Source organism: Aptenodytes forsteri, unplaced genomic scaffold (genome assembly GCF_000699145.1).
Source record: "Aptenodytes forsteri isolate BGI_AS27 unplaced genomic scaffold, ASM69914v1 Scaffold80, whole genome shotgun sequence".
In the NCBI taxonomy this organism is placed as follows: Eukaryota; Metazoa; Chordata; class Aves; order Sphenisciformes; family Spheniscidae; genus Aptenodytes; species Aptenodytes forsteri.
Genome location: NW_008795026.1, coordinates 680,103 through 699,738, shown reverse-complemented (window position 1 = coordinate 699,738; position 19,636 = coordinate 680,103). Strand labels below are relative to the sequence as shown.

General features: G+C 45.8%; 1 protein-coding gene across 1 annotated transcript in view; it reads right to left on the bottom strand.

Moving 5' to 3' along the window:
• LOC103896151 (mitogen-activated protein kinase kinase kinase 3) overlaps positions 1 to 14,663 on the bottom strand; it is a 66,204-nt gene extending 51,541 nt beyond the window's left edge. Inside the window, exon 1 of the mRNA XM_009275927.1 lies at positions 14,625 to 14,663. Within this exon, the coding sequence (XP_009274202.1) occupies positions 14,625 to 14,628 (4 nt within the window). The 5' untranslated portion in view covers positions 14,629 to 14,663. The remainder of the gene's footprint in view (positions 1 to 14,624) is intronic.
• Positions 14,664 to 19,636: the final 4,973 nt, after the last annotated feature.

Here is a 19,636-nt window from a genome sequence, read left to right as displayed (position 1 = left end):
GGTGGGTGTTGTTGTTGTTAAAAGGGACCTCTGGGGACAAGCATAGTTTTCCAGGCAGATTTTGTAATAGGAAAAAAAAAAAAGCCCAAACACAAAAAAGAAGAAAAAAAAACCCCTTTTTTTTGTGCAGGGGGAAGGGAAAGGGGGGAGGGACAAGTTAAAAAAAAAAAAACAACAAAACAACAAACACAAAACCAAAACCCACACACACCACCCTCCAGGAATTTTCCACCAAAGCTATAATCTCTAAAATCCCCCTCACCCTTTTTTTTTTTTTCCAACCCGAGTGACAACAAAAGTTTCCTGAACTCACTGACACAAAACACAGTCTGTGATGTCGTGGTGAAACAGGGCTTCAACAGGCAGCGGCAGAGCTGGGCTTTTGCTAGCAAAACCCCCCGATTCACCACCACTCTCCCACCTCCAAACCCTCCTGGACATGCCTGGCAGCATCTGCCAGGAGATGCATCTCTGGTTAACCCACTGGTGCCCCGCCAGGATATTCCAGGACTTATAAGAGTCTGGAACTGCCTGTCCCAAGGAGGGACAGCAGGGTTTGCTGGTGGTCAATAGTAATAATAATAATAAAAAAAAAATAATAAATCAACAAACAGGGACAGAGGAACTTCAAAGTTTTCTGGAGTGACTGTCAGCTGCTCCCACCATTCCTCCCAAGAGGAAGACCTGGCAGCCCTCAAGAGCTGGCTCAAACCCCCCATAGACCACATCCCAGAGAGCTCCCACCACATCCCATGGGTACCCGCAAGGATTAACCATGCAGCCGAGAGCAATAGCATGAACCACGCTTTTGCTAGGATGTCTGACAAGCACATGGCATCACTGAAGACCTCAAAAAAGAGAGATCTTCGAGCTGAAGTGGATCCTATCACTATTACCACTAGAGATGAGTACTCAGGATCACTGCTTCAGTGTTATTCCTACAGGGTAGGTTACTTGTCCCTCATACAGACAGTAGTCATAAGGGATTGTGACATAATTTCACTAGAAGGACGCTGGAAGTGAGCAACCCTGCAAAATGCAGAGAGTCCGCGATTGAAAATCACCTCTGCAGGGTATACAGAAAACCTGGATGTCCTCACTGCTTATCCTACCACATGGGGCTTACGCTGGCCACCAAGTCAGGGTATTCAAACTAACTTGTGACAAGTTGTCTACTGATCGAGAAAGCAAGGAAGGCCAATTTCCCATGGACTTCCGTCTTCTCCTTAAACACCAAGGGGTTTCCAATGTCCAGGAAAGGTTGGGTTTATATTACATTGCCCTCAAAGCAATAACCAACTCTTCCTCCTCTACCTACCCATCAGTTTTGTCAAAACTTTTTGCAACGCAGTCTCCTGAATCCATCAAATATAGGTTTAAAAATTCCTGGTGCTGCAACCCCACCTGCATGACTGTGAAAGTCGCATTTCCTTAGAAGGTCAGGCTACACATCTCTGCCAGAAGCATCCTTTTACATCTCTCCCAACATAGCAAAGCAAGAAGCATCCACTCACTTTCAGTAACTGCTTAAATTTAGCTTATTTTCAGAAATACCCAACCATCAGCTTAATCAGCCTAGAATCAGTGGTGTAAAACTGGGCCCTAGCTGTCCTGAATCAGGTACTAGAAGCAAAAAAAAAAAAAAAAAAAAAAAAAGGAAAGAGAAGATATTTCTAATATTTAGGCTGTCAACTCAGCATCTTTGTCCCTCCATCTACTTAAAAAACCCTATGCCAAAGAGCATTCTGAAGAGTATTTGAGAATTTTTTATTATAAAACATGTGTTACTTGTCAAAAAAAACCAAAATACACATCCATGCCATCACTGCTACAAAATAAGCTAAGAAAACGTCTTCCTATATGAACAAGAAAGGTTGTTTTCTGCTGCTGCAGCGTGAAAGAACATGACTTAGGCACAAGCAATGTATTTCTATGTGCTTAAGTAGCTTTTTAACTACTTTTAACAGTGTGTTTTCAGTCCAAGAGAACTGCAATTTCAGAGGGACTATGACCGAAGCCTCAACTGTTCAAAGCAAAAAAAAAACCCACACCATGCTCTGAAGCAACTGCAGAGCAGGAGCACAATTTGCATCATCGGTTGAAAAAACTGACACTTCCCAGTCCTCTCCATGACAGCTTTGCACAGGAACTGATGCTTTCCAGACTAAGCCTCTTGCCCATCCTAATTACTGCTCTTGGGGTCTCCGAGCTGACTCCCAAGAAGGGTGGAGAACTTTGTTCCATGGAAACAAGCAGCCAGCTCAGCCAGTTCAGTCAAAATTCAAACAAGCACTGAAACTTGCTGGATAATTAAATCCAAATGCCGCTCCCAAGCCTCTCCAGTGAAAGGGCCATCACAGGCTGCTCGCTCGCCGTTTGGCTTGGTTTGAGTGAGCAGAGGGTGCAGGATGGATGGCTCTCCCTAGGGGAAAACGCCAGGGAATCGATAGGAATCCCATGCCCATGGGACACGCAAGATCAAGTTCTCCCGATCTAGCACTGGCAGGACCCAAATATGCTTCAGCCTTGTGAGAAGGCCGCACTGAGACTACACAGCAAACATCTTCCCAGGCTCTGCCATGGCTCCAGAGCAAAACAGCTGCAAGTTGCACAACACCAGTGAAGTATCCGCAGAGCTCAGATGGACTCGGAGACTCATGGAAACCACTGACTGCGCAACGTGAGCTGAGCAGGTTCTTGCGCCTGAACAACCTTCTGGCCCAGCTTCACTCTTGCACCATTTTGTACAAATTCACTTAAGGTATTGTAGGTTGACAGGATGAATTACTTGTACAACGAAGCCTGCTCTCTCCCCAGCACAACATGTAAACAGGAATATTTGTACTATGGAAAAGCAGGACAAAGAAAAGCTGATTACACAGACAGCAAAAATGCAATGTAAAAATCAATTGTGTTTGGCGCTGTCCCTTTGTCCCCAGTGTCTCTTCTTCCATCCTCAGCTTGCTCTTTATTTTCAGCCATTTCCCTTAATAGGAAACTCATTTCTTTCTTCTCTACTTCCCACCACCACCCCAATTTTGCACTTTTTCAATCTTCTTCCTGTGACAAAGCTCATTTGATCACGTTGCCAGCCCACCCAATTAAGGACCACTTCCACCCAAATATAATAGAGGTCTCAAAGATATTCATGTCCCAAAGGTTTGGAGGCGGGGGGAAATATCCACAGAAGAAGTCAGCCAAGAGCCCTCCCAGGAAGCAATGACAAGCAGAGCTACAGTGGACATGGGAAGGTTGGGTTTATACTTTTATTAAAGTACGCTGATCCATTTTGTCAGGATCTTATAACAACCAGAATACATTCTTCTCTCATCAAGTTTTCAGTTCTGTAAGACGTTAAGACTTACAAGTCCAAGGTACTACCAATGTGAATCTAGGGCATTCGGCACTTAGTAAAATCAACTATGAAGTGAAATCAAAAAGCTGCAAGATGACACATCTCTCTGCCCTTCAGATACCCGTTTCTGGTGCTGCTACATGGCTTCGGTTCCTGCGTGCATGCAGGAGAGAGGAACTTGGAGTTTCAATCTTACTACAGCAGGCTCACTGCTGAACGAGAAGGGGAAAAAAAAAAAAGGCAGGGGAGAAATAGTGAGCCTGAAGGTCAACACAGACCACCCAAAACAATTCAACAGTCAGGAGAGAAAGCAAAAGAAGAAGGGACAAAGGAATAATTTAGCTGTGTTCAGATGGTCTAGACAGTGCTGTTATTGTTGGCTTCACTAATAGGTCATTACTAAGAGGCAGCTTACGGTAGTTCCATGAAGCTGCTTCCATCAACACTGAAAAAAAAAAAAAAAAGCACCAGCTGGATGAAGCACACAGAAAAGCCTGCAGAAGTAAAACAAAGACTTGTAAAACACGGCAAGTTCTGATTTCGGCCTCTCTCACACACCAGGCAGAGCTGGGGATGGGAAAAGTTGGGGAAAAATCCTGGGTGTTGCAGAAGGGAAGAATATTGTCCTCTGAGTCATTACTGAGCAAGGCTGGAGCGTGTAGCTAAGGGGCCGCATGCTGTCATATACACTTCCGCTTGGATCCAACGTAAAACCACAGATGTGACCACTTGTGGTCACTAAAGATCCCACTGTGCTTTTCGCAACTGTGATGCTGATAGCCATTGTGCCTGTGTAAATTCCAGCAGCACCCTCCATCGCTAGCATCCACCTCTCTGGAAGGTGATGCAACTGCTGGGGATATCCCCGGGCAGAGGGAAGAGTTCTGTGAAGGCTGAGAGGGGATGAGGAGAGGATGGGAAGCCTCACAGAAACATTGTCGCCTTCAGTAAAAGCCCTTTCAAAAGGCAAGACTTGGAACATATAGTGAAAAAAAAATATTGAAATGTAATAAAACATAGTGAAAAGAAATACGGAACCACATGACTATGACATTGACAATCTTAACTTTGGCCTACAAAGGACATCAGCCTTTCATTTTTTCTGGTTTTGGAAAACATACATTTATTTGATTAACTGTTATACGACATTTATCATTTACCAAAGAGAATCCTCAACTGAAAGCCAAAACTCGCCACCTCAGTATCACTCAGTACCTGCAAAGGCCTGTCTCTGTCCTGATGGACTTTCAGCTAAACTGTCAGGTGGAAGGAGAGATGAGCTGGGTTTTAGGTTTCATTTTATGGACAGCAAACTAAGACAGACAGAAGTCTTGCTCAAGACTACACAAGTCTGAAGCCAGAGCTAAATACGTTAACAGAGCTTAAATTCAGAAAGGACTTAGCTTGTATCTAGCCTTCCTGGCTGTATACAAAGGCCACAGAAATTCATTCATCAGCCTCTACATCATGATCTTGATCCAGAATCACACAAAACAGTCTCTTTCAGAAAGCTGCCCAGAAAGTCTCAGTTTGAAGAGCTCACGCATTTATTCCAATAACCTCTCTGTAACAAATCTCTCTCTAAATTCTAGTTTGAGTATAGCTCGCTTTGTATTGTACTCATTAGGTCTTGCCATCGCTATATCTTGGAGACCCCTCTGTTAAAAAAAAACCCCCCCCCCCCCATCTTCTGCAGGTATTCACAGACTGCAATCGCATCCCCTTTTAGCCCTTCTTCATTTAACTAAATGGAAACATATAGCTTCTTACATTAGAGTAATCCTTAATTCATTCCTACAGCTCTTTCTAGTTGTCTTCTTTTTATTTATTTTCTTTATGAAGAGCAGAGCAAATGTCAGAGTAGCATATAACGTTCAATGGCCGCAACACCTTTTCATTTCTATTTGCAGTGTGAGCATGGGGTAACAGCAAACTTGGCCCATGCGTTACAGTGAAAGTTCACGACTACTGGACCAACGGCAACTTGGACTGCCCACTGCCTTCGTTAGGAGGTCAATGTCATACCAGTCCTGGGTTTGCTTTCCTGGACCAGGGAACTAGACAACACTGGACAACACTGACCAACGTGAATGCAAGTGTCGAAGAACTTGCTTGTGAAGACGAGCAAAAGCCAGAGGGAAAATAAGCTTGGAGATGAAGAGAAACCCAGGACTTTTGGGTTTCTTCAGCACCTGCAGACACCGTCAATAGACATGTACTGCCACCAGGATTCAGGCCATGCACAAAATACCAGGGGCAGAGGTACCAAGACAGCATGGACTCAATGATCTTAACGGTCTTTTCCAACCCAAATGATTCTATGATTCTAAATAGCAGAAGGGATCAATTAGTAAGTAAACACTGTCACAGTGACTGTCACAGTCAATACTAGGAAGGAGACTGGTGAGTCAAGAGCCTGACTTGGACCATAAACAAAAGCCCCTAAGCAAGTGAAGAACGGACCCAGACACTCTCACAGGCAGCTAAAATACTGTTTTGTAACTCACCCCCCCTTAGAAGGGCTGTCTGTGAATGAAAGGCGGCAAAACAGATTGCTGCATGCATCCATCTAGTGACAGAGACGCAGATAAACCTCCATGTAAATTAAACCCACATGCACAAATCATTTTGCCACTGTCTGGAGCAGTGTTCAGTATCTGATAAAGAGAAAAATTACCCAGTTACGCTCCCCCAGTCCAGATTACTGTGCACTGCAGCAGACACACCAGTGGAGCACGTTCCTTTTGCAGGTCAGCAAAGGCTCGCCGACAGCTGGATTCTGCTGTCGTTCACCCTCCTGCAACCCCACCCAAGGGATGGCAAGGTCACCCCTGTGTATGACTCGAGGGCAGGGCACAGCTCAGCAGGTCACACAGAGCAATTATACATGAGGAAGTGAGGAAAGACCCTTCTGATATGCAGGATTTCTTGGCAGGAGTTTGCTCGCTGACGTCTTAAGCTTGGGACACACAAATTCACATAGATAACTAATGCTGTGAGGTGCTGGGGTTTCTTGAAAGCATGTTGCTCCTTATCAAGGAGTTATGATGCTAAAGGGTGCACCATGTAATAAGTATAGAAGATTATTAATACTTTACCTGATAAATCAATGGTAAATGTTTGCTCTCCATAAATTACATCATTTTGGATTTTGAATTTTGCATTTATAGCACAACTAGTAACTGCTTTGTGAAAAGAAACAAAACCAAACCCATCAGAGGCTTTTGACAGCTACAGACATCCATCACACCAAATGCCCAATAAAACATCTGTGGTTTTAAGGTACAGTTATACTATCTCACAGACTCTTTTCTCAGGGATAAAGCTCATTTTGAGAGTTCCTGCCTCCTATTCCCCCTCTACCCCATGGTATCCCTCAGGTATATAACCCATATAACTACTGGTAAAATTGCACAGTCAACAGATCAGAGAACCTGTTTGGATCAAAAACAACCCTTCCCTTTACATCCCCTTGCAAAAGGGGACAGAAATTAGTGCTCAGGAATGGGCTTGAGGGGAAGGCAAAAATCTGTTTAAAAAAGCTAAACCAATTATTTGTTAAAAGATAATTGGTAAAACCGTATATCACATATATAATTAATTCTTATCACCACAACAACAGGGCCCAACCAGTCCCCAAAATAATCATATACACAAATAAGCAAACGCCTCCAATGTAATGTTAAGTGATTGGGCTCTTAACATGTCTATAAGAGCACTGAGAAAACAGCAAAAGAGAATAAACTAGCAAATAAATATGTTATATCATGACGTATTGCAATACGGTATGTGCAATAACAAAGAACTTCAGCTGCCCTCTGAATTTCCCCAGGGAAAACAAAAAGCTAAGGTAACACTACTGGGAATTCACCTCAGTTTAGGTAAGACGAGAGTGACGACCTTATAACACTGAGTGATCGGTACCTTGCAAACACCAAAACCAAAACCTTTCCAGGGCATTGAATGGCAAGTTTTATCACTTACGTAAAAGTTTCAGTGGCTCATCCACAAGTCGTACAAGAAATTTCTCTTGACGAACGCGAAGGGCTGTGGCACGACACTGATGTGCCTTTGTCCTAGAGATTTACCAGGGACTTTTGCAATGGAAAAGGACTCAGGATCCAAAAGGTGTTTTGTTTAGCTCAGCAGGGAGGGAGAGAAGGGTTACGTCTGCGGTTCATTACAACCCTCTGCTCCCAAAATAGCCATCCCTCTGACAGCGCCGTGCACAGTAAAATTCCATGGGATCAGAGCCGCTGGCAGAGCTTTCCCATGCTCTGCAACACACCGCCCTCCTCCACAGCCCCATCCCCGTGCACACTCGTCACCACATGTCCCCCATACATCCCCGCACACGCAGAGGACAGCGAAGCCCAGCTAAGAAGCCATTTCCCCCCCCAGATACAGCCCGTGCGACATCCCAACAGCCAGATTTAGTTAGGGCAAAGCAGCTGGGGGACCGGGGCATGTAAACTCTCTGGCATTACAGGATGAGGAGAGCTGCTCGGAGGCTGCACTGTGGCGGGTGTCCGAGCTGGACAGCTCGGAGATGGGCAAAAATCTTTGCCCTTGTAGGGTTTATCCCGTGGCTTTCAGATAAAGGCTCGGGCACAAAAGCCAGCCTCCTCCCTCCTTCTCACAGCCCCCCTCCTCCAGCAGCACAGTCCCACTGGGCCCTGTAACAACTGTGGGGGTCCAGCCATGGCACCCCGCACTCTTCAACCATCCTCGGCTAATGGGGCAAACAACTGGGTTAAAATTGGGTGGCATTTGGTGGTGGGGGGAAGATTTGCCGAAGAGGGCAGAATTGGGAAAAACAGGTGCTGCCTCTCATATCCAGCCAGCGACTTGGATCCTGGAGCAGGAGATGTGATGGTTCAATAATAAAAAACACACCAGCTTTTAGTGATATAAAGGGTTTCAGTGCTTCCCCAGCACTTGCTGACTGACCCTGCACCCTGTCACCACAGGGCGGTGAGGCTTAGCCCAGGCCCAGCTACCGTGACACCCCTGGCTGCAGCGGGGTACAGAGGCCCAGCCGCATCCCCAGGCCATGAGGGACAGGACGGGACCCTGGTGTGATAGTCATACCCACCATCTCTCTAAGACGACACTCTTCAAACTCTTCTCCAGCCCCCAGCAGGCATAATTTTGCCGCCAAAAGGGTGGCAGCGTGGCGCCTAGCCCTGAATCAGCCCCCAGCACCGAGCACACCACGCAGGGCTAGGACCCACAAGAGGAGTTCTGACGAGCTCTACGCTCCTTAGACTGTTTTTGTCTTTAGTCAGCTAAGCGAGACCAGCACCCAAGCCCTGCCCTGTGACCTTCCACAGCTAATTGCCAGCTTGCCATCTGCTTTGTCCATGCCACCTCGCGGGACCCCGGCCAGCTCCCCTACCCCCTGGGCTGCTCCCTATAAGGGGAACAGACGATGCCACCCCATTTTGGGGGAAGAATTTGGCCATACCCACACACACAGTGCTAAAGCATGGGCCGTGACATATTTTGTTCGCTACCACAGGTGTAACTGGGTAAGCTGCTTTGCCTCTAAGTGCCTCTAAACTTGGCTGTGAAGCAGGGACCATAACGCACACCGTGTTTGCAAACCCATTTGAGGCGCACAGGGAACGACGAAAGTGCACCTCAGTCCCCTGCTACCAAAGCTCATAAAGAGATCTAAAGCATGGCAGAGATTAAATAAGCAAGTCTCTGTTAGCCAAAGAGCAAGTATTTACCCTATGGAGCACCAAAGAGAAACTTAACCTAGCCCTGACCGTTCCAGCTGCCAAAGGCTTCCCAGCCCTGAACTGGCTCCTGCACTGGGTGGCTCCCACTTGCAGCCCTGGGCAAGACGGGAGGCAGAGACAGGAATACAGCAGTGAGAGTCACGGCTTTCCTATAAAAGCACAGAGTGCTGCGAGATAAGCCATGCTAAATCTCTGCCTCTTGGACAAACCCGTTGTTTCTCATTTGCTTTTGCACATTAAAGTTTGTCTAGGAGAGCTGCAAGCAGGGGCTAGACCCTTAAAAAGCAAAATTAACCACAACCAAGAAAATTTTGTATGCCCATAGCTCCACTGAGCATTAAAAAAAAAAATAGAGGGGCTGTTTTGTTTTATGGCACGATGCTTCTTCTCCCACAGCATCTGCCTGCAGAACTCCTCAGCACTTCACAGGTACGAGGTACTGGTTTCTCTCTCTCATCCCACAACAGACTTTCACAGCTTTTTTGCTAACCCTGCCCTTTGCTCCACAGACACTAGCTACCTTTTCCTTTAATGGATTAACATAATTAAATTAAACTTGGGGCAATTTTTCCAGCCTGTTTTCCTGCTAAGCTTAAAATTTGCTCCTTCTGAAGAAGGGCTTATGCACCTAAAAGGCAGCCTATTTTTTTTCCATCTCTAGCAGTTTGGTCTAATAAAAGTTATTACTTCTCCCCCCAATCCGTACCTCTCTTGAGCACACTTGAAAGGAGAAAAATGTTTACCCAGCGAGAAACATAGCTGGCAAGTTATTTCCCCTGACTGCCTCCGATACCTTTGAAGGTTATTTGCAGGCTCATAAAGACCTCTTTCTCCCTCCCAGCCCAGCTACTTCCAATGCTCAAAGCCGCAGCCCAGAGCCCGTGAACTCCTAATCTGTTACTGCAGCAATGGCTGCAACGTCCCAAATACGGCAATACAGGTCCGGTCCCGCATTCCCCAGGTGCCCCAAGCGCCTGGTGTGACCCTAAACAGGAGCCCTGGGTGCAATGGGCACAGTGCCAGGAAAGGGAGAAGGAGACACGGACACCTCTTAACTTGGACACCTCTCGCAAATAACAAAACCTGAGCTAGAGAGCCTGATGTGCCTTATTGTAAGATAAACTGCTGCAATTCAACCTGAATTTTTTTTTTTTTAATAGCTTTCTGCATGCAAAGAGCAAGCGAAGAGCAAAGAGCAAGTGAAGAGCAAAACCATTGCCTTGGATTGAGGAATGAGGAAAACAAGGCATGGGAGAGCTGAGACATCAATGCGGGTGTGCATGGGGATAGGGAGAGTTGGTCTGTTCTCCCCCCACCAACTGGCGCAGTTCTTTCCGTCTCAACAGCCCCCAAAAAACCACTGAATTGGGTTAAATGGCCAGACCATGGCTGTGCAAACAGGCCCCCTCCTCCTTCAGCAAGCTGCTGTGCCTTCTGCCACCCCAGCCTGCAGTCGTCTTCTCCAAACACACCCACTCTGTCAAGGCAATACTGTAAATAAGCATCGTTCTCCCACCTCCTGCACCTCAGATTACCTTTCTGCTGAAGCAAAAGTCACACTTGCTTACAGAGAAGTACTGAAGACCTAAACCTTTGAGTTATATGTACGTACACTGAACAGACTAGATAAGTGTTCCTGGAGTTTTTATCATCAGAAACACACATGCACGCACACAGCATTTCATAACCAGAATTAAGAATATTTAAATCATTCTTAAACAAAAAGAAAAGAGTTAGGCAATAAACATGCTGGTGCTTTTTGTACCAACTTCTGCAGCTTTTTATTATAACTTTTACTGTGGTATTGTATTTAAACACAGTAATTTTTAACTGCCATTGACCATGGTCCTTCCACTGTGTTGTATTGGAGATGTGGACATCTTTAGAAGTGTCATATGCACTCGCTGGTGCACAGATACATTTTGATCAAATTATAAAGAGGTCTTGGACCCTTGTGGAGAGGTGGCAGATGGAAGTGGACTGCGAGCTGGAGGAATTGCTCTGTGCCAGGAGTGAGAGGTGGGACATCCTGCTTTAAGACACATATTCTCCACTCCAATTTTTCTCCCATTATCAAGGCTGAGAAAACCCATGTGAGAGGCACATGTCACTTGGACTCTTTGAGGCCTGAAAAGAATGGCAACCCAACAACCATGTTAAAAATGAGTTCGTTATTCTTCCAACCAGCAGGAATTACAGTACCAAACTGACAGCAGATAACCACTTCAGGCCCCGGCACCGTTTTGAATGATCACTGTCCAGAGAGGTGTATGTGTTGGGACCAGCCTTCCTGAAGATGTCTCTCTCAGACCCACGCTCAGTCATCTTACCCCACTTCACCTCCATACCCAAGACCTGATGCACTCAGGAAACATGATCACCTTCTGAAGCAGTAACTGAACACCTACAGCATGACCACAGCTCTCCCTCCAGAAATCACAAAGTCCTTCCAACGCCATTTCCACCTACAAACCATCCCACTGTTCTCACCACCTTCCTCTTCCATACAAATAAAAAGTCAAATGCTTCAGTACAAATACAACTGTTACACATCTGGAGTAAACTGTCCCAGGGCAACACTAAATGGGAGCCCAAGTGGTTTATTGAAGATCAAAGCGTGAAGCAAACCCAGAACAATTCTGTCCCAAGATCCTATGCTGTATCCAGTTGCTCTTCTCTCTGAAATTAAGCCCTCTCATCTATCCTGCAGAGAGATGTCCAGGTCCTTCACAGAGAGCACTAAGAGAACAAGTGTCAAGTGTCATGGTCATGGCTGCATCTACACATCATAAGACCACCCAGCGCCAAGGACCTCTGCTTAGGCTGGCCCCACGCTGGCACATGTAGAGATACTGTCTTGGACCTGCAACAGTAGAGCAACCTACCTGCAGCACCGGAATGCCACGACTGCAGAGGGCTAGTCCAAGCACTGCTGCACCACATGACAACCAAACTGCTATGTCAGAGGTGCAGCCCACGGAGATGCCAGAAGGCCCCACTTCCCATCTTGTGGTCTCCATACAAGGTCATGCAGCTTCCCTAGAACATGTCCGGCAGTGAGCAGTCCTATGCTGAACTCTGAGACACTGAGCAGACTATAAAAAGAATTCTAGGAAGAAAGGTAGACCTGGAATGGACCTTCAGAGATCACTTCATCCAACACACCTCCTCTGTGGTCTACCAGAAGGGAATAAATGGTATGACTGCAAATTCCCTGCTCTTCCCTTGAAAACGCTCCCCCATCCCAATACATAGAGGAGACAAACACACATATAAAAGGAGGGGGGGAAGTGAAACTAATAAAACCTCAAAATTTAGCCTAATTTTTTGTGCATCAGCAAAGCTGTTGCAACAATCCTTTAACTAACAAACACCACTGGGTAACACTGATCAAGATACACATCACTTCATCCGTCTCACCCCAATAGTCAAGCCAGAGACCAGACTCAGGACCGCACCATGATCCTTTCTGAATGCAGCCTGGCAGATCTAACCAGCCCTTACACAGGCATTGATGTTATGTCAGTGACGAGCCATAGCAATGCTCCAAGCAATGACACTTGGGGAAGGGGACATGCACAGCACCTTCCACCCACACACAAGTGTAAGCAGAACTGCAAATCTGCACAACACTCCTACCAATTCAGCTCACCTTCCCAAAAAAACAGTCACGGTGCCTTGCAAAAGGGTGCTCTCTTCACTACAGTATTCCCACAATCACTGCTTCCCCAGTGCATCCATATTATGTTTACAGCTGACAGTTTGAAGGCACCTTGAGCAGTTTGTATCAACCGCACTCTCTGTAACTTTCCTTCTTTAAAAAAAAAAAATTGCATTGACAAAGGAGTGGCTTTCACCTTCAAAATGAAAGCGTTTCTAAAAAATTTTGGGGTTTTTCACCAGGGATTTTAAACTGAAATTTGTCATTCTTTATATTGAAGAAACAGGTCTGGACTTTCTATTCCCTTCCTTTTTTTTTTTTCCACTTGGCTTTAAATTAGTCCTCTCCCCACAAAATCTCTCTTCTAGGTAACAGAGAAAGAGCAAAAAACCAGAGAGGTAAAGCCGGGATGTGGTAAACACCGCTTTTCTCCCTTCTCCATGGGGGAGGGCAAACAGTTACGGCGTGGCAGTGGCTTCACATTTTTCATTTTTTAAATTAAAACCACTATCAAACTCTGAATCACTTTTCTACCAGGTTTGCAAGGACAATCCCTAGATTTACTGATATTCCCCCCCCCCCCTTGTTTTTTTTAAGCACCATTTCAACCAGCCCTGAAAAGTTTTGGGTGAACTTGCGTAAATGCTGCAAATGTAAAAGCGAAGCGCTCAGCTTCAACCAGGACTCCTCTGTGATCTCTTCCCCTTTCTTGGGTCACCAGGTCAGGAAGCCATTTCAGGAGATGAATTTAGGCTCCTCTGTAACCTGCCTCTTCTGGTGAGGAAAACAGGACACGTGTTAATCGAGACTGACACCCATGGGAGGTAGAACCTGGCCTTGTTCTTCAATCTGCTGAGCTTTCTCTTTTCAGCAAGATTAAAGAAAAGGAGCAGAAACCCCTGCAGTTGCTGGAACTGCTACTGGCTGGCAAAATGTCTTGTAGACCACTTTGGAATTGTTTTTGTGGTCAATATTCATTCTGCAAAGAGCTTCTTCATACTTTGCCGTGCTCATAAATGCATGAAATGCTGGCTGAATCCCAAACGCAGCAGTGCTGCTGTCGGTAAGGCATGCGTCTCCTCCTGTCAAGCCCTTTAGCGGGGATGGGAAGACACCAGGCAATCCCTCCAGCTGTGTCCCACCTGTGCGACAGGTTGCAAGCACAGCAGCAGAGCACAGACATTTTCCTGCAAGTATGATTTTGCAAGAGTAATGTGATAAGTTTGATGGCCAATGGCATGAGAAGCTGAAGGAGGCTGGGGCTCTCACACTCATCTCCTGCTCATGTGAGACAACACCACCAATCTGATTATTCACGTGCTAAAACTGAGAGAGTCCAGCACTTCCAAGTGGTCCCAATTTCTGACATAACAAGTTTCCTTTAGCAGCAGCGATAAAGATCATTATGTACCTCCAGAGCTACAAATAATTTCCACTTTTTTAAAAACAAAAGTCTCCCTCAGCACCACAGAGCATCTGATACACAACTATTCCAGTGGAAGAGGGAGAAGGTGCAAGTAATCCAGGTCACCAATTAGAAAAGCAGTATACTCAGGCTCTGTTTGAAACGGAAGCTTCCTTGGGAGAAGAGATACAGGGAATGAAGATGCTTTGCCCAGAAATACAAGGCAGACTTGGGAAGAGGCTCCACCTAGAACGTGACCCACCAGATCACACTGATGGTAAGAAGAAAATTTGTCCAATTTTGACACCACTGGAAGGCAAAAAAAATTAGAAAGCAATGTAATATTCAGCCAGACCATCTTGGCAACGTCTCCCACTCTGTTGTCATGCTTGGTAGCCCCAACCAAAATTAGCAGGCTGCAGAAAATTAATTGCTTCAGGAGAATCCAGTTCTTACCCATCTTTCCATCTACATCAGGCCTCCATTCCACTGGTCCCAGACACTTGTACCTTATCCTCCACTCTCAAGCATCCACCCTGTAATAACAAACATACACAGAGTTTACAGATGAATTTTGACATGTCAGAGACAGAGACTGAGCAGGACCACCCTTCACAAAGCATTTCCCCACCATCACCTGGGCTGGAAGAAAGAGGAGAATCATTTAGTTCGGAATTAAGACCAGCAGTCTGCCCTCCTCTACACACCCTAAAGGTAACACACTACAAACCTGGTACCTTTTTGTTTTTAAAATCTTGGAGTAACCACCTTATACTTGTGCCACAGGTCTCCTTTTGTTAAAAGCAGACCATCTTTAATACATTACACCTTTAATGTATTTTTACATTATTTAATTTAACCTTAAAGCGATACCGTCTTTAACGCATTACATTTTGCGGCATCCCTATGAAATAACACTCATATGGGGAACAGACCGACAGCAGGACATGGAAAGCCAGTCCCAGAGGCAGCCTGTATCAAAGCAGAAACCTAAATTTAGGCCTTCCAAATTCCAGCCAAGGTTCCTCAAGGCTGGACCAGCCTTCCTCTGACCGCATGGGAAAAAAAAAACCCTGAGTCTGGGCAGTTCTCGGCAGCAACGTATGCCCCATACATCCCTCTTGGCAGGCCGTGCCCCTGCAGCCCTTCCAGAGTCCCTGCCTGTTGCCAAGTGCGACTCATGGCTATCCACTTATTTGCCCAAAACCGATGCAGGAGGGGGTTCAGTTACCTGGCATGCTGCATTTAGCCAAAGCTCTGTGCCCAGCAAAGGTGTGGGGTTTTCTGCTCACCAAGAAACTTAGAGTGTAAACCTGAGCCTGCTGGAGTCAGTCCTGCTCACTAGTGGAAGACCTCATTTTAGACTGAACGAGGGTGTAACCCACCTCAAGATGGGCACCTTTTAAGCAACGTGATAGAAGTGATCAGCAAAGACCAGTCCGCTTTAGCTGTCTGATTAAGCACAGAGATTTCTTGGCCATAAACCTGTGTCATAGCACAAGTAAATGGAGAGACATCTCAAGTACTTCATCTGACTTGTGCAGAGAGAGGAAGACATTCCTGTGCTGCAGCCACTTCGCCCCAAAGACAATGACAGCTGTGTGCGCCAGGGCGGACACAAATTCTGCAGTGTTACGCATCACGGATTGGGCAGAAGCAGCAGAAAAAGGCACTATGAAAATCTCCAAGCTCAGTCAAATCAATTTAAACACAATAAAAAAAAAAATCTGAAGGGAACCAGGAATGATCGCAAGCGTGGATTAAAATGATTTTCTGCAACTCTGGCGCCTGGGTGCTGGCAAGCAGCAGGATATTTATCCAGCCTATTTTGAGAGAGACGAGCAGGAAGGGAAAGCGATAAGAAAGCAGCAGAGGCGGAGACGTACATGTGCCCTGAAGTACGTTGTTCCTTTTACTGCTGCAGCTTCCTCTCGGGACAGCACCATTTAGCCTAAGAGCCCACGGCCGCCGGGGACTCTGCTCTGTCTGTTTTCAAGACAAAGGAGGAGGCAAGGAAGTAACTAACAGGCTTGGAAAGGTTTAAAATCCTATCTTGAGAAGGAACCGGTCAGTCTATGCAAAAGTGGATCAAGAGAGAGCAGAAAAACACCAGAGAGGTGTAAAAATTCCACCCGATTCTAACAGGAGCAGGAAACAGCCCACAGCTTCACTGCTTTTGCTTTCAAAATTGATGCGACACTGCCAGCAATTAAGTTGCGTGCAAAGTTTGCACCAAGGGCCACCTGCAGATAGCCTGGATTAACCCGAAATTCCTGGGCTAGCCTAGGTTAACTCTTCCATCAGTGTAATAGACTTTTCTAACGGCTTTTTAGAGACCTTCCAGACCTTTGCAATCCGTATCTAGTTACAAAAGCATGCACCTACAGGAACTGTGCAAACGAACCCTGGAAAAACAGGTGACCTTTCTGTCGGCAGAGCCCTGCCCTGTTGCTCTTCTCCCTCATCTCTGCCGTAGCAAGCCCCTGAGACCCCACTGCTCAGCTCTCGTGAGCAAACCAGCCCTCGCACACAGCGCAGGAAATCTCCACGGATACACGAGAGAAAAAAGGTTTTCTATTTTAGCAGATCTCTTCAATCCTGAGGACAGCCAGCCTTCAAATTGGACTGCAAACACTGGCGATTTCCGTGGCTTCCCAAAAATACATACCAGCAGCTTCCTGTTACAGAAGGACAAATTCCTGCTTCTAGTACAAATTCTGCTGCTTTATTATCTCCCTTAAAAAAAAACAGGGGGGGAAAAGGGAAAAAAATAAGGGAAGGAAAAATCCTTTTCTATTCTGATGCACTTCAAAGCAGCATCCCCCTTCTCCTCCCACTAAGCTCCCCGATCAGAGCCTTCAAGTCTTGGCAGTTTACAACACAAACCAGCGAGCATCTGAAACAGGGCTCCTACTTCGCACTCCACCGCTCCCACAGCTAGCAGAACCAGCCTCCGCTGTAAATCTACTCTAAATCTCCACTGCCAATCTACAAACTACTGCCCTGGTAACCTCACCATGCACAAACGCCTTCCACAAAGCAATGAAAGTAAGATCTCGGCAAAGCGTCAGCTCCCAGGGATGCTGGGGCGGTGCAGTGCTCATATCCCAGGTTTGTGTCTTGCACGCAGAAGAAAGACTTTGGCTGCTCCTGCCTTCTCAGAAAACTGCTGGAGGTTACTTAACCTGCAGGAAAGTCCAGTATAGATGCTCTCATCTGGAATAAAAAAGCAGCTTTGATTTGACTGAGCTCAACTCAATTCTGCAGCCAAAGTGGCTCAACATCATTACGGCTACATGAGTGCAGAGTATGAGTATCCATGCGAGAACTATATGCAAGGTTATTAATCCGCTTTAAAAATTAATCCCAGTTCTTCTTTTTTCATCCTATACTCCTGGCTGCAAAGGGATTAAGCAAGACTGAGGTCAAGGGAGAGAACAGCAACGTACTGCCCAGCTAGACATGACTCCAGCCCCTGTACATCTAAGTTGCGGAAAGCGAAGCAGGGGAGGAGAAGATGAAGAGCAGTTTTTCCCTGGATGTGAGGGAAGAGAAAAAAAGTGACTGGAAGAGACTGACTGGAAGGAAGGATATAGGATGGAGGTTATGAAAGCTTGAAGAGTGCAGTCCAGCATTGAGAGCTGGAGTCACCAGCAGCCTACCATTGACTTGAAATGGGATTTGCAGTATCACCCCAAAAAGGGCTGTTCTTACCCCACAGAAGCTCAACATCCAACATAAAACACAGCCCCCAAGTCAGGATGTCTTGCCACTACTGCAAGTGACACCTCCCTCTGCAGTTTATCATCCCCAGGCTTCCAGGGAAAGCAGCACCTAGCTATTCCTGCCTGAGCACCACTTAACACTTTGGTTTGAAGGTGTCGGGACACACCACTGTAAAAAAAAATAATAATAAGCCACAGTTGCCCCTGAAATATGGCTCAGCTGGAAAGGTACTCAAACTAGCATTGCTAAAATTGGGACTTTCCTTGTTTTTTCAAGCAGCAGGGAACAACATGTTGGGCTCAGAGAGTTTAACAAGCAAGAGTCAAGCGGAAAAAATCTCTCCTTTTTAAGAGTTGACCACATTAACTTTCAGCAAGTTTCCGGGAGTCCTGCCAGGGCACTGGAGTTTTGTATACTACGGAACTGTTAAAAATATTATTGTAAATGTTATTTTCAAAAAGCTTCAGAGGCCAGGGCTGGGGTAGTGTTAAAAACAACAGCAAAGCAAATGAGATTGTTTTAATGGTGAGAATACAGACGTATGCCTGCTGATAGCTCAGTCAAACAGCCTGCAGGCTTGGCAAAGATGGATTCAAATGCAAAGAAAGAGCGGTTGAAATATTACAGGTTTCCTCAGATCATCTCAACCTCATCCTTATAGTTTTGTTCTACACACTATAGGACATTTGTCCTGGTGCACATAGAGCTGCCCTGGAAATGGGATCCATATTTAGGGGCTACAGAAAAGAATAGCTATTTTGGTGACACTTCAGACAAGTAAGACCCTGCTCTCCTGGAATTTTTCTGCTCAGGTTAGGATGTGTCACACAGGGTTAGTCAAAAAGTCGCCATTTAAGACTATGCATCTATGTTTATGAGCATGTAACTGGGATAGACTTTTTGCAAACACCTGTGTAACCGGGCCAGGTTTGCAAGCATATCGCCCAAGTAGGCTTAAGGGACAAACTGAACGAGCCAAAACGAGGAGGAGAAAACCTTTCCTGAGCATGCACTGATCAGGCTGCTAAGCAAGAAGTGACATACATGCATCACCGTAGCTCACATAAGGAGCAAACCAGTGTTCTGGCAACTACAGCGCATGAAACCCAACAAGCAATTCTATATGAACATGCATCAGTTCAGGTTTCTTCTCCCCATTTTTGGGCACGGCACCCCAAAACTGCTTAAGAATCCTTTTCACAACAGCTGTTGCTGGGAGAAGAGATCTGTGCTTAAGAGCCATCGTGCACGATGGAGGATACCTTTAGCCAGTGACCCAGACAATGCAGCTGTATTCAACAGCCACTTCTAAAGAAAAATCTCCTGAGCCATCTTGTTGATTCCAGTACGTGTGCGAGCTTTAACACCTGCATGACTCCTGCTGTTAAGTTCCATGACAGCCCTTTAAGACAGCCATTGAGATCTTAAAACCTCTCCCCTCTCAACCCTTCCTCTTCCCGCAAATGACTTTGTAAATGAAACGTTGCAGACAGTATGCCCCAATAAGTTATCTTTTTCAGTTAGTTTCTTTTCTTGCTTTACAGTAATAATCCTTTTACCAAATTCAGTGGAATAATCAGTAATTTATACTGGCATATAAAATAGCTTTGATTTTGCATACAGAACTCAAACTTCTGGAAACCCATAAAACAAGGAAGCAAATCAAAAGGATTAGAAAGGACTCTTCCCTCAGGGAAAAAAAAAAAAAAAAAAAAACAGAAAAAACAGCCCGACACGGCCAG